The sequence below is a fragment of the Capsella rubella genome, unplaced genomic scaffold (genome assembly GCF_000375325.1).
Source record: "Capsella rubella cultivar Monte Gargano unplaced genomic scaffold, Caprub1_0 scaffold_1, whole genome shotgun sequence".
Classification (NCBI taxonomy): domain Eukaryota; kingdom Viridiplantae; phylum Streptophyta; class Magnoliopsida; order Brassicales; family Brassicaceae; genus Capsella; species Capsella rubella.
The window spans coordinates 8,760,338-8,773,160 of NW_006238923.1; the positions used below are offsets into that span (position 1 = coordinate 8,760,338).

General features: G+C 38.4%; 6 protein-coding genes across 6 annotated transcripts; 1 reads left to right on the forward strand and 5 right to left on the reverse strand.

The window, feature by feature from the left end:
* Window positions 1–470: 470 nt before the first annotated feature.
* On the reverse strand, window positions 471–2,223 carry LOC17900799 (vesicle transport v-SNARE 12). The gene is made up of 5 exons (XM_006304124.2): window positions 2,035–2,223; window positions 1,514–1,572; window positions 1,218–1,406; window positions 884–1,054; window positions 471–784 (listed from the first exon to the last, which is right to left on the reverse strand). The coding sequence occupies exons 1-5, from the start codon at window positions 2,129–2,131 to the stop codon at window positions 632–634; spliced, it is 669 nt and encodes a 222-aa protein (XP_006304186.1). The 5' UTR covers window positions 2,132–2,223; the 3' UTR covers window positions 471–631.
* A 271-nt stretch (window positions 2,224–2,494) lies between these two features.
* LOC17900373 (mediator of RNA polymerase II transcription subunit 10b) lies at window positions 2,495–4,016 on the reverse strand. Its single transcript, XM_006305591.2, has 6 exons — window positions 3,883–4,016; window positions 3,377–3,618; window positions 3,191–3,271; window positions 2,981–3,083; window positions 2,800–2,889; window positions 2,495–2,718 (listed from the first exon to the last, which is right to left on the reverse strand). Exons 2-6 carry the CDS (start codon window positions 3,610–3,612, stop codon window positions 2,647–2,649), a joined length of 582 nt encoding a protein of 193 aa, XP_006305653.1. The 5' UTR covers window positions 3,613–3,618; window positions 3,883–4,016; the 3' UTR covers window positions 2,495–2,646.
* A 186-nt stretch (window positions 4,017–4,202) lies between these two features.
* Window positions 4,203–6,422, reverse strand: LOC17896990 (protein UXT homolog). The gene is made up of 7 exons (XM_006305682.2): window positions 6,318–6,422; window positions 5,825–5,918; window positions 5,671–5,700; window positions 5,310–5,411; window positions 4,924–5,031; window positions 4,659–4,713; window positions 4,203–4,476 (listed from the first exon to the last, which is right to left on the reverse strand). Exons 2-7 carry the CDS (start codon window positions 5,914–5,916, stop codon window positions 4,405–4,407), a joined length of 459 nt encoding a protein of 152 aa, XP_006305744.1. The 5' UTR covers window positions 5,917–5,918; window positions 6,318–6,422; the 3' UTR covers window positions 4,203–4,404.
* A 286-nt stretch (window positions 6,423–6,708) lies between these two features.
* LOC17899318 lies at window positions 6,709–8,226 on the reverse strand. The gene has a single exon (XM_006306375.2). It carries the CDS (start codon window positions 7,907–7,909, stop codon window positions 6,884–6,886), a length of 1,026 nt encoding a protein of 341 aa, XP_006306437.1. The 5' UTR covers window positions 7,910–8,226; the 3' UTR covers window positions 6,709–6,883.
* A 166-nt stretch (window positions 8,227–8,392) lies between these two features.
* On the forward strand, window positions 8,393–10,820 carry LOC17899902 (glutamate 5-kinase). The gene is made up of 12 exons (XM_006305261.2): window positions 8,393–8,563; window positions 8,757–8,987; window positions 9,157–9,254; window positions 9,336–9,378; window positions 9,474–9,535; window positions 9,633–9,689; window positions 9,770–9,805; window positions 9,891–9,968; window positions 10,072–10,138; window positions 10,213–10,275; window positions 10,365–10,468; window positions 10,571–10,820. Exons 1-12 carry the CDS (start codon window positions 8,506–8,508, stop codon window positions 10,664–10,666), a joined length of 993 nt encoding a protein of 330 aa, XP_006305323.1. The 5' UTR covers window positions 8,393–8,505; the 3' UTR covers window positions 10,667–10,820.
* Window positions 10,821–11,016: 196 nt separating this feature from the next.
* LOC17897832 (eukaryotic translation initiation factor 5A-2) lies at window positions 11,017–12,485 on the reverse strand. Its single transcript, XM_006304660.2, has 5 exons — window positions 12,250–12,485; window positions 11,755–11,877; window positions 11,606–11,662; window positions 11,439–11,513; window positions 11,017–11,344 (listed from the first exon to the last, which is right to left on the reverse strand). The coding sequence occupies exons 1-5, from the start codon at window positions 12,367–12,369 to the stop codon at window positions 11,240–11,242; spliced, it is 480 nt and encodes a 159-aa protein (XP_006304722.1). The 5' UTR covers window positions 12,370–12,485; the 3' UTR covers window positions 11,017–11,239.
* Window positions 12,486–12,823: the final 338 nt, after the last annotated feature.

Sequence of the window (12,823 nt, forward strand, 5' to 3'; positions counted from 1 at the left end):
ATGACGAAGCTCAACAACTCTAAGGGAAATCATATTTTCAGCTGCTTAAGCATGCAGTTTCAAGTCCTAAACCCTAACTTGGGGACTGGTCTCTTCTACCACGACGTTTACTGTGAAGTTTATCACGGCGAGCACCGCTTGGCCTCCACTGTGTCCCCACTCCCAGGCTTCGTTCAAAGAGCAAAAGACACGACACATATCAACGTCACCATCAATATCATGCCAGGAGCTATTGCCAGAGGACTCAGCAATGACTTGGCCACTTATGGTGTTGCAGGGTTCGATGTGAAGCTGACTGCTGTTCTAAAATGGCGATTTCACTCTCCCGTGTCTGTTGGGGTTTCATGCGAAGATGTGGCAGTCGGTCTCCTATCTGCTTTTGGTGGTAACAGCAAGATGATTGGTCCTGCTAGGATGTGCCGGGTTTCCTAATTTCATAACCTTTGAAGTTTAGACTTTGGTTACTAACATAATAAGTACTTGGGAAATCTTATGAATGATAAAAATATTGTTGCCACTTCAATACACACAACGTACTTAGAATACAAGTTAAACACTTGGGGCCAATACAAAGGAATCAACAATCATTCATATATATACACACAACCACGATGAATTATGTTTGAGTATATTAATGAGAAAGCTTGTATGAGATTATCAAGATGATTGCCAGAATGAGAGCCACGATTACCGAAGTAACAATCCATTTGTTCCTCGTCATTCTTCTTGACATAGCCGTCAACACCTTCTTGCTCTTGTCAATGGCGTCATCGACACCATGAAGCTGTGACCCGAATCAGTAAAATTAGCTTAACAGGTGATCACATTCAAGTAAATCATTGGCACCGATTAGATTTCAAAAACACCCATGTGATTGTTGTACCTTAGAGTGCGCATGAAGGAGGGTTTGGCGTTGCTGACTCAAATCTTGGACAATTGAGATGCCTACCTCTTCTGTCTCCAGCATTAGTCTTCTACTCTCCCTGATTCTGTCGCTTGATTGGTCAAGCCTCTCCACTGACATTGCCAATCTCCCTCTCTGATCAGCAGATACCTGGATTGAGGACAATAATATAAATCACAAAAACATCTCTGCAATCTAAAGGGTTCCTTAGGATACACAAGCTTAAATGATGTAAGTCAATCAAGACAGCTAAGAAAAGTGATTCCAGATTATGACAAAACAAGAGTTTCTAGTAGGACTTAGAAGTGTTTACCACATGCAGATCCGCCATTCCGGATTCCATCAATTCTTCACGGGAAGACTGCTTAGTATCTGCGGACGAGACTCGTTTAAATTCTTTCTTCAATTGGTTGAGATCAGATTTATACTCTCTTAGTTTAGAAAGACACACAGCTTTAGCACTCGGCTGCAAACTTCTTGCTTCAAGATCCATTTTGCGGATCTACAGAAAGAAAAAAAAAACACAGAACAGAAGTTCCATTGATGTTGGAAAAAAGAAGAAGAGGATGATTCAAACATTTAAACCAAGTAAAATGCTAATAATAATACCAAGACATCAGCTTCGTCTATTCCAGACTTTATCTCAGCAATCTTCCCCTTCTTCTCTTCTGCAAAAGCACATAACAACTAATCAAACCTCTACTCTGGACGACTTCTCGAACATGCCTATGCACTATAACTCCAAGAAAGATAGTAATCGACATTGACTGAGAAACAAATAAAGAACCAACTTAGTAAACCTCTGCAGCTACATAATCAAGTTTCTATCTTCAGCTTTCAATAATTACTTAATACCTTAATAAAACTATCTATCAAATCCAAATATAAACATTCCTAGATGCTACAGAAACGAGCTAAGACAACGATTAGTAGAGACCAGCAGCTACTTTCCAACTACATCCCCAAATTCAGGTAAATCAGACAGCAAAATTCGAAGGTAGCAGACGAAAATGTTTGATCTTTAGGTATAAAACATGAACTGGGTATTCTAAAATCAGGGGAAAATTGAATATTCTCGCTTTCAAAATAAACTTTAAGATCCGAAATCGAAAGCGTCTGAGTTTTTTTACCTACGTCGGAGAGAACCGATGCAGACTGACATTTTCTGGAGAGATTGGTTGAGAGCTCGCAGTACTGACGCTCGTAACCTTCAAATACGTCGCTCATCTTCTCGATTAAAGGGTTTCGATCTCAAGAAAAATTTCGAACTGATTTCAAGAATTTTTGTGGTGTTTTCAGATCAATCGGATCCTTTGGGTTTGATCGGATCGGATTTAGAACAAGGAAAGAGGGAACAATCAAAGCGGTGCGTTTTACTTTACATGACACGTGTCAGACGCTGTGTACTTTTAACTTATGCCAATGTGGGTTAGACAAAACCAAACCGAACTAAAAACATACTCTTGAAACTTAAAAGATGGCCAAGCCGGGGGTTTTGTTTTGTCACACCACTCAATGGGATCTGAGATATCGAAAAGATGTAATTACATATACTATACCGTGAATAGATACGAAACAAGTTAAGGTTGGAAAAAACTGCAGCTCATGTATGGTTTCAGCCTGAAGAGATCCAAGATATTATAGAAATTCCAAGTGGGATTGTCTTGTTTGTGTACAACATTCATCTACTTAGTAATTTTATTCTACAAGGTAAAGATAAAACAGGAAAATTAGGGCTCTGCTTATAGCTCATTCTTGACCTTTGCATCCCCATTTGGTAACGCACTTTGCGACTGGGCCACCCGTTTCGCTTCCTGAATTCGACAAAGACTATTAACTTACTGTGTAGTATATTAACGAAGATTATACATATAAAGCAATGCTAACAAACTTACAGCGGCAGAGTTAGCACGGATTTCTCTATAAATATCGACTTCATCAGGAAAAGTCTGTTCAAGCTCTTCTAGAATGTGTTTTCTCAAATCCTATTTACAAATAAAAATGTTTGATTAAGATAGAGTGGCCTTAAGAATCAATAAATCCAAATCAAGAATATCAGTAGAAAAAGGAAGTCACCTTAAAAGCATCAGTCTTGCCCTTTGTAACTTGATTCCTGGCTATGCAGCTATTAAGAGCTTCTTTCATAAAGTCATCCGGGTTCTTCCCATCATCAATCAAGCTAAACAAAGATGCAAAACACCAGTGACATAACATAAGAAAGCGTGCAAAAGTATGTATCTCCAAATGCATCCTAGGAAAATAAAACAAGTTGTTGATTGATCTCACTTAAGAACCTCCATGGGGACTTGAAAGTTGCATTTCTCGGACAACTTATCCATGTTATCCAGCTCCGACACAAGTAAATTGCTGCAAATATACACACAACATTCATTCCAAACAATACACAAAAAAACAAACAATGATCTTTAGAACAGACACTGATGATTTGAGTAAAAAAAAAGGGAAGCTTACAGGCGCTGAAGGAGATGCAGCTGAGATGCGGGTGTGAAAGAAGTGAGGGTAAGCTGTAATTGATGAACGAGAGTCAAAATCTTTTCAGTGGAGTTTACGACTTGGTTGATATTCTCCTTTGAATCATCAACAGCGGTGACAGATGAAGTCCCATCATTGGTTTGATATCTCATCGTACCATTACTCCCACTACCACCAATTACTGCTGCTGAACTTGTGTTCTGTGCTGGATCCATCACAAGCTGAACACAAACATCCATTAAAAAAAACTAATAAATCACCAAATCGTGATATTCCAAACACAAATTTGATCAAACTAAACGACAGTTTTTGCAAAGCCTAAGTATTTAATCAATTGGAGTGGATTTTTGATATCAAAGTTGCAATTTTGAAGAATCTCCAACAAAAACGGAATCAAAAGGAGGCTGAATCAGCATCGAAATGCCCAAATCAAGCATGTTACAATAACAGAAACCATTGGCGTCGAATCGAGATCCGTAACTTACCGTACAACCAGAAGATGATGGGTTCGGCGAGAGAGCGGATGAATTAGGTATTGTTTGTTCCTCTGAGCCTAAGCAACGGTGAGATTAAAAGATTGCTATGGAGAAGGGCCGACGCCGAAGTCCGTTAAGGGGAAGAAGCGGAGGATCTATTTGGAATTTTGGATCATTCTCACACCGACCTAATTTTAATCACGGCCACTTTGAATTGCTGACGTGGCGTTATTATCTTGTCTTTGTTTGTTCAATTTAATCCACCATTATACTTTTTTCCCCCATTCTTGATTAGTTGCATTAGAACATTTTTAATTCAACCAATCTAATACATTACTACATCTGATCATCTCGAATAGATGTGCCCTGATCAATAAGGTTCAATCTACGACGACATCATTTAATCCATTTGTCTGTCTCCATTGGAGAGGAAAGTTAGTATTACACCTTCAGCTAACATTCTCCTTTCCCACGCAATACAGTTAAAAAAAACTCAAAAACACTAAGGCAGAAGCACTAAACGAGATAAGTCTAAAAGGAACGTTGCCGGGATGAGGGATTCTCTTCAGGAAGATTGAGTATTTGCTGAATCTGGTAATGAGCCTGCAAATATTACATGACATACACAACCATTAACATGATAGTTACGTTACTTACGTACCACAATCGTAACTTTGTATACAGCTGATGCAGAGTTACTACACAGTGGTTTTCTAGTCAAATCCCAACCTCATAAGACACTTGAACTACTATTAGAAAGTAAGATAAGAACGACATTGACGTACCAATTTGATGCGCCCTTTGATCTGTGTAATAACACCAGTAAACTCTTCTAGTTGTCTGTAAAAACAAAAAAACGACCAATATATAGTAATTCACATTATGACATTATAATGCATTGATTAGACAACTCATTCATCATATACGATTATACAACCATGTTTTCCTTGGATTCACCCAGAAGCAAACAGCAATGTAAGGCAACAAATAGAACTTTGACAATTTTGAGAAAGCAGCATGTGGAGCAAAAAGGAGAGAGGTGAATCATACGTTTTAATTCTTTCCTCTCTTTGTGAAATATAGGCGAGAGCTTCTTGCCTGGTGAACTCAACATAAAAGCCGAGTCCTACATCCATGAATATGTGTCGAGTATCTGGCCTGAACTCAAACAGACACACACATCTCCAGTTTTAGACCGCAGTAATCTCAACATTTTCTGAACAATACTACTACATAACTAGCATCTAACATATAGACCACAGTTGAAGTTCACAACTGAAAAAGTTTATTGAAGGCAGAAGAGTTCGTGCTCTTGTGAGAATGCATTAAGCCACATGGAGACATTGTATGACATTGTATGCAGACAGTGTATGACATTTCACAGATAATGACTTGACTAAAATTAAACGAAAGAATCAAAGCTATATATGACGTACACTTCAGCTTGCATGTAAACTTCTGAACCGAGGTTGACCCTTGTTTTGAGACTATTCACACCATTTTTCTCCAGAGTTTCTAGGTTCTTCCGCAAGTCAGAGCTGGAGTGGGAGTAACATCGTTAAGGAAACAAGAATATCCAACACCAAACTAGAGCTCACTAGTAATTGTGAATGGCTACACCAAGATAGTTCCTCTAGATTTCAGAAACACAAAACCAAGTAAGAAACTGACTGATAATTGAATCCGGTCATGTTTGATGAGGATAAGATATGGGAGAAACTAACAAAAACATTAAGAATCAACTTAATGAGATGCACATTTTGAGAAGCAAGAGTCTTCCGAATACAAAAAGGATACAGTACTTTTTGTTCTTCAAAGATCTTGTCCCTGCAAAACCAACAAATGCAGAAACCACAATGACTCAGCCTTAAACTAAGAGACTATAAATGAGTAGCCTAATCCTATATAATTATAGTTTTCATCTTAAAAAGGAAGTACAGTAATAAAATACCGTGAAGCAGTTGCGTGTACAAGCTTCTGTTTCAAACCTTTATCGATTATCTCCTCCAATAACTGCAAGTCCTTTTGACGTCCCTCGTCCATTACTGCAACACGACCAAAACACATCAAGTTTATAGGCTCTAAACATCGCCTTCTTAGTTTGATGGACCTATTGTCGTCAATTGTTCTTATTTCAAAATCTAGAGTCACCCAACAATCAAAATCTGAATTACAAGCCACGAGAGCGTTGAAGCTTTACACGGAAACATTGAACTAATACTTAAAATCATTTCATCGAACAGTTGGTGAACACTCAAGAGAAAACAAAAATCACTACATTCTAGTTTAGATATGAGAATCGAAACTGGTTTCGAAACGAAACGCTATCAGAAAAAAAAGCATTCAACTTTGTAGAGTCCCAAAATCGACAAAGGTGAACAAAATCAGATTAAAAAAAGTTAGAGATACAGAGAACAGCAAAGGTCGACAACGATTTGACTCACCAGCAAGGTATTGAAAGAAGTTAATACACGAAAAGAGTAAACGACGATGATGCTGGTGGTTACAGCGATTAGAACGTCGGTAATGTTAATGTAGACGGCGAGTGGCGACGGTAAGCGAGACGAAGGCTAATCTGATGGTTTAACATTATGATCGCTCGAATAGTCATATTTAAACCATGTAAACCGGTTTGCGATCAATTTTGGTTTTAACTTAAAATCCTTCAGAATATAATTAATTTGTAGAAAAGCCCACCTATTTTTAAAAGTTACTGTTTTACGCCCATGGTTTTTCCATACACTATCAACACAAAACATACATGAGCAGAACAACAAGGCACGAAGCCACGAACTTGGATGCTAATATTCTAAAATCATCAAAGCATGTAAGCAATAGCAATCATACATAACAAAAACCTTAAAAATGCATCAAATTTTATTGGTGAAAACAAAAAAATGTTCCAAATGAAACCCCATTGATATACATCTTCTTCAATTAATACATTTCCATGTTCACTCGCCGAGTAATGATTCGTAAACACACACCAAATCCTCAACAGCCTAAACCATTACTCCGTATCGACAACCGCAATAGTTTCCATGATTGGTTGAGTTTCACCTCTAGAAGTTTCCATACTATAATAAACCCGGCAGCTGAAATAGAACACTGCACTCATCATCGAATCTATAAGTGTCACAAAGGAATACATCAACACCAAAAGAGGTCCTTCCCATAGCCTCGAAGAACCATCTCCATAACTCACTTTCTTCACTCTGTGATCAAACAAGCCTTCCACAAATGCCAATCCTAAAGTTGACCCAAGGAACATCAACAAACCAACCTGAATATGCCCTTTGATCAGATCACTAGCTCTCACCAATGCTCCTATCCCTGAAACATCTTCCAGAACCGAGATCACAACAGCGGTGTTGCAGATGATAATCGCGTTGGCGAAAACTACAGAGAATGCTAAACCAACTAAAATGGCTCCATAAACACTGAAGTCTGGAGAGAAGCCGAGGACAGAGAAGGAACTGCAGATTGCTACAAGAAGAACGCAGAAGAAAGTGAAGCAACCAACAATCAGAGTGCAAATCCATAGGTAAGTGAACACAACTCGTTTCCATATTTTCTGGAATGCAACAAAGAACTTGCTAATCTCTGCTTTTTCCCTCGAGTAAGTGCAATCCACTGAGTAAACCACAGCTGCTTTAGACAAGAGAGACACAGTGATGAACAAAGGGAAACACATTGCAGACGAAACAGAGGTTTCAGCGAACTTCTGACAAGAGTGTTTGACAAAAGGCTGCAAAGGAAGACCACTTGACTTTGCCACTAAGAGAAGCTTCACTGTGAGTTTGTTCACTAATGATTGATCAACTAAAAAGTTCGGTAAGATCAAAGCAGAGACAGGACAGATCAAAGCAGCAGTTGTTATCATGAAAGCACCTAGATTGTACCGGAGGATTCGAACGGATTCTCTCAGGATCTCTAATGCATTTGAAGAGTGAAACTGCTTGTGACTGTATGATTTTAGCTCTGCTTTCCGCAAAACATGACTGCCTCCTACGAGATTTGTTGTTTCCGTCTCCATTTTTGCGAGAGTGAAGTGGGTTTCAGTAGAGTTCGAGATTACATACCATAAATCTTGATTCAGAAACAGCGAGTCGAAACAAAGATCGAATCTTTCAGACAACCCAGTTATCAAATTGGATCTTAGGCTTCTTCAGCTCAGTTAACAAGAAAAAAAAAAAGGACGAATCTTTGACGGGATCTCGATGATGTTGTCTATGTTTCTACAAAATTTTGTACAGAGAATGATTTCTCTAAGAGAAGAAAAAAAAATGAAAGATTTATAATTTTGTCGGTGGCACAAGTGAACGTGCTTTTGTCCCCTCCAGTGAAGATATTAGATAATCCAACGGCGATGTAAATCAATCTTCTTCTTCATCAATCACGAAGTTGAAGCTAAACCGCTAATGTTACTCGAATTCTAACAACACTGAACGGTAAAGCCGGTTAAGAAAGGCCCAATAATAGCTCTTAATGGGCTTTTTGAGGAAGAGAGAGAGGGAGAGAGACAACTTTTTCCGGTGAAAGGAAATGGCAAGTACGATTTAAGTTGAGTTAAGAGTGGAAGTAACACTTCGCTGAGTTGACCACTAAAGACGAGAGCTACAGAGACCCACCATGGAGCTGAATCATCAAGAGAGTAGGAGTAGATCAATTCGATGCATTGTGAAACTTGGTTTGTCTTATGATCCCAACTGCTCCATCGATTCTGATATCGAATTATAGTTGTTCTGTCTTATGGGTTTGATTCTGATTTGATCTTTCAATCTCGACAATGAGGAAGGACTCCGAAGATTTGATTTTTAATTTCATTTCCCGTCAATCAACTTGTGTCCTGTAACAGCAAAATGTCTTAAATTATATGGTAGGAGGCGCGGCAATTACTTGCAAGAACGAGCTGGAGAAGATTCACGATGAGAATCTGGAGATCGTGGCTTCTCATTTACGTCAGGCTATGATGGAGGGTTCAGCTCCGAGTAAAGTTATAGGAATGGATTGGAGCAAGAGACCTGGAAGCTCTGAGATTGCTTGTGATGTGGATGTCTTAGGGGATCAGGAGTCTTCTGAGTTTAGCAAGTTTGTTGTGGTTCATGGCGCAGGTTAGTTGTATACTTGTTGGACATTGTTTGATCTCTGCTTGAATCTTATAATGAAGGATCAAATAACATCTTTTATTAGTTCTTACAGATCATTGACCACCTGATTGTGTTGTTGAGCTGTTATTTAGTTTTTGGGTTTAATTTGTGATGTTTTTATCTGTGCCATTAGGTTCCTTTGGGCACTTTCAGGCCAGTAGATCCGGAGTTCACAAAGGAGGACTTGAGAAACCTATTGTCAAAGCTGGTTTCGTTGCTACTCGTATATCTGTGAGACGGTCTGCCAAAGCCAATGCTCTTATTTTGAACTAGTCTTAAGTTATTCTGATAGTTCTTTCCACTCCTTTGTAGGTCACAAATCTTAATCTTGAAATTGTACGAGCACTTGCCCGAGGTACTTTCAAAGTTTATTTTCTATTTCTCCTCTGAAACTATGTTTGCTAGGATGAAAAGATGAATTCTGAAGCTAAACTTAATGCTTTCTTGCAGAGGGAATTCCTACTATAGGCATGTCTCCCTTTGCATGTGGTTGGTCAACCTCGAAAAGAGATGTAAGAGCCAATTGAACTTCTTTACTTTTTCCCTTTACATATTTTCTGATCTGAAGTTTGTTTGGTTCAATTCTAATTAGACTGCTATTTGCATTAGGTGGCTTCTGCTGATCTATCCACCGTAGCTAAAACAATAGACTCAGGATTTGTCCCTGTAAGTTTTGAACCCCACCAATGGCATTAGGTAGATGTTTCCTAAAGTCATTTGACCGTAAAATTGGTGGTCCTGGCCAGGTTCTCCATGGAGATGCAGTCCTAGACAATATACTGGTAATATGCTCTCCCCTGTTACGAAATATCATTTAGGTTCTTGTCCTTTTAGAATTTGAACTGCTGGAATTCATGTCCTGAACAGGGCTGCACTATATTGAGTGGTGATGTTATCATCCGTCATCTTGCAGATCATTTGAAGCCAGAATATGTTGTCTTCCTCGTATCCTTTTCATATTATAAAACGCAAATATGCTTCTTCATAATTTGTGATATCTCTCCCTCTTACTATATATTCTTTGTTATCTGAGTAACTCCTTACAAAGACAGACGTACTAGGTGTCTACGATCGACCACCTTCAGAGCCTGACGCTGTGCTCTTGAAAGAGATCTGTTAGTCCCAAACTTTACTCTCTTTTTAAAAAATGATTTTGCAACTCTTGGCGTAATTCTAACCGTTCATGCAGCTGTTGGACAAGATGGAAGCTGGAAGGTTGTGAGTCCAGTATTGGAGCACACAGACAAGAAAGGTAGAAGACAAAGAACCAAATATTGTAGAACTATGCAATTAAGTCTGAGGTTTTAGTTGAAACTTGTCTAAATTTTGGGAATCAAACAGTTGATTACTCTGTTGCGGCCCATGATACAACCGGTGGAATGGAAACAAAGATATCAGAAGCTGCTATGATTGCAAAACTTGGAATCGATGTCTACATTGTGAAGGTAGATAAAAGACATCTTTTGCCTTAAACTAAATTCTCTCTCTTAGATAAAAGGTTGAGATTGAGACTACCATTATGCTTTCATTTTATATTTCCGAAACAGGCTGCAACGACACATTCACAGAGAGCGCTCAACGGCCAGTTGAGAGATAATGTTCCTGAAGATTGGCTCGGCACTATAATCAGATTCTCAAAGTAGCATTATCTCTGACATAAATACTAATCACAGTTTCCCAAGATAGAAAACATTGACATTGTGTCTTCGCAATGGTGTTGTAGTGTTTTTATTACCAGACTTCGTGATGGCAACTTATAACACTGTTTTAAAAAGTAATCGACCATTTTTCCTACAATAGTATTGTAAATAAAATGTATTCAACTCTTCCTAGTGCAAAGAGCAATGAATTATGAGATGAGCGCAACATAAAAGATCACAGAATAAGGTTCAAGTAAAAGTAGAAAGACGAGCCAGATTGCAGAGGATTCACAAGTACTCTGCAACGAAGTTGTCTTAGAACAAAACTTATTGAATAAACATACAAGCACCGAAAGTAAAAGTGATTAAGAATAACATCTGATAGGGAAACTTTCAATGTTTCAACACAAACTTTGCAACAATCCAAAACCAATAGATATGGTTGTCTTGCAACAAGAAACACACACATGGTCTAAATTAGGAAAAAGAAAAAACATCTTTTGTTCTTATAACACTGACATCTGTTGCCAAACTGGTAATAATATTATCCTCTGCGTAAAGAGAACGATACTTAGTTTACTTGCCAGCACCAACTTCCTTGACAGCATTGATCTGCTCCTCTCCCATGGAAGACATGACAGACACCACAACATCCCTACCCTCCTCAAATCCACTCTTCATCTGCATATACAAAACCCCAGGATTTTTTATCAGTATCACAAATCCAAAGGCCAACTCAAGTCTTGTATGAGAGAGAGTAAGAAAAGAAAATAACCTGAGCGGCAAGAGCATCATCGGTGGGAAGCTTGAGGTCATCCTTAGTGCCACCACTGTCGGTCAAAAGGCTAACCTGTAATGTGAACAAACAAAATTTAAAACATGCATATTGAGAAAAAAAAGCTGGAGTGATAAAGAGGAAAGTGAGTATGTAGAAAGACATACGAAGCCATCCTCAGCGATATCAATCAACTGGTAATCAAGACGGTTCACATGTGGAACCTGACAAAACAAACAAAAAACAATCTCGAATCAGATCATGCATAGATCTTAACTTATGAATCATAAAACTGAAACATAAATAAGAGACTTACATCACAATTGTGGGAAGATGGCACAATATCTTCAAGCTTCTTACCATTGAAGATATCAATGGCAACAAAGTGACATTTAGCGTGACCGTGCTTGCCAGTCTTGGAAGTCGAAACCTCAACAACCTATCCAAATCAACATCGAATCAAAACTTTTGTTCTCCATAGCTATTTAGATCAAATCAATCACTATATTTTCTAACGATTCAAAACCACATCAATCGTCCTACATATCCTGATTCCTATCATTTCCGAAAAATTACACGAATCTACAGAGAAAATCACCATAAATAAACGAAGCAGGATATATAAGATTCATCATATTTGATCTAAGCGATCTGATCCACCATCAAACAAAAGATATAAAAAAAGCAAAAGAACCACAACAAAATAATTCAAATCCGTGAAACAGAACAAAATCAAGGAAGCTATAGAGAACAAAACGAAGATCTAAAATCGGGTTAGAGAGATCGGATGAGGGAATCGAGAAAAAAAAACCTTGCAGGGACGGCCTTTGATGACGATGAAACCACCTTTACGGATGTTACCAGCTTGCTGAGGAAAGGTCTTGGAAGCTCCGGAATCGCTAGACTCGAAGTGGTGCTCGTCGTCAGACATGATTTTTCACGGGTTTGAGGGAGAAACAGAGAGGTTCGTAGAAGAAGAAGAAGGGGGAGAAGATGATGGAAGAGAGAATGAGAAAAAAAACCTAAAAGGAGAAGTCAGCCGAGTGATGTGAATATTTTATATAGAGAGGAGAGGAGAGGCTGAAGGAAGAGGAAGGAGACCTTTCTAGGGTTACTGTGCTATTATCCTCTTTCTCAGCCGTCCGATTAGAATATTCTCAACCGTTCAGATTTTCCCCAAAATATATCCTTTTTTCCTCTGTTGCATCGCGTGCTTTCCACGCGGCCCCACTTTAGCTTGCGGCGTCTAATTTCTTTTTTTTTTTAAATTTTTTTTTATTAAAATTAATTAAATACAACTTTTCTTTTGCTCTAAAGGTCAGATTTAAACATAAAGGTTAGATTACAGTATTTAATTTGTTTTGTGATATATGTAACAGATTGGC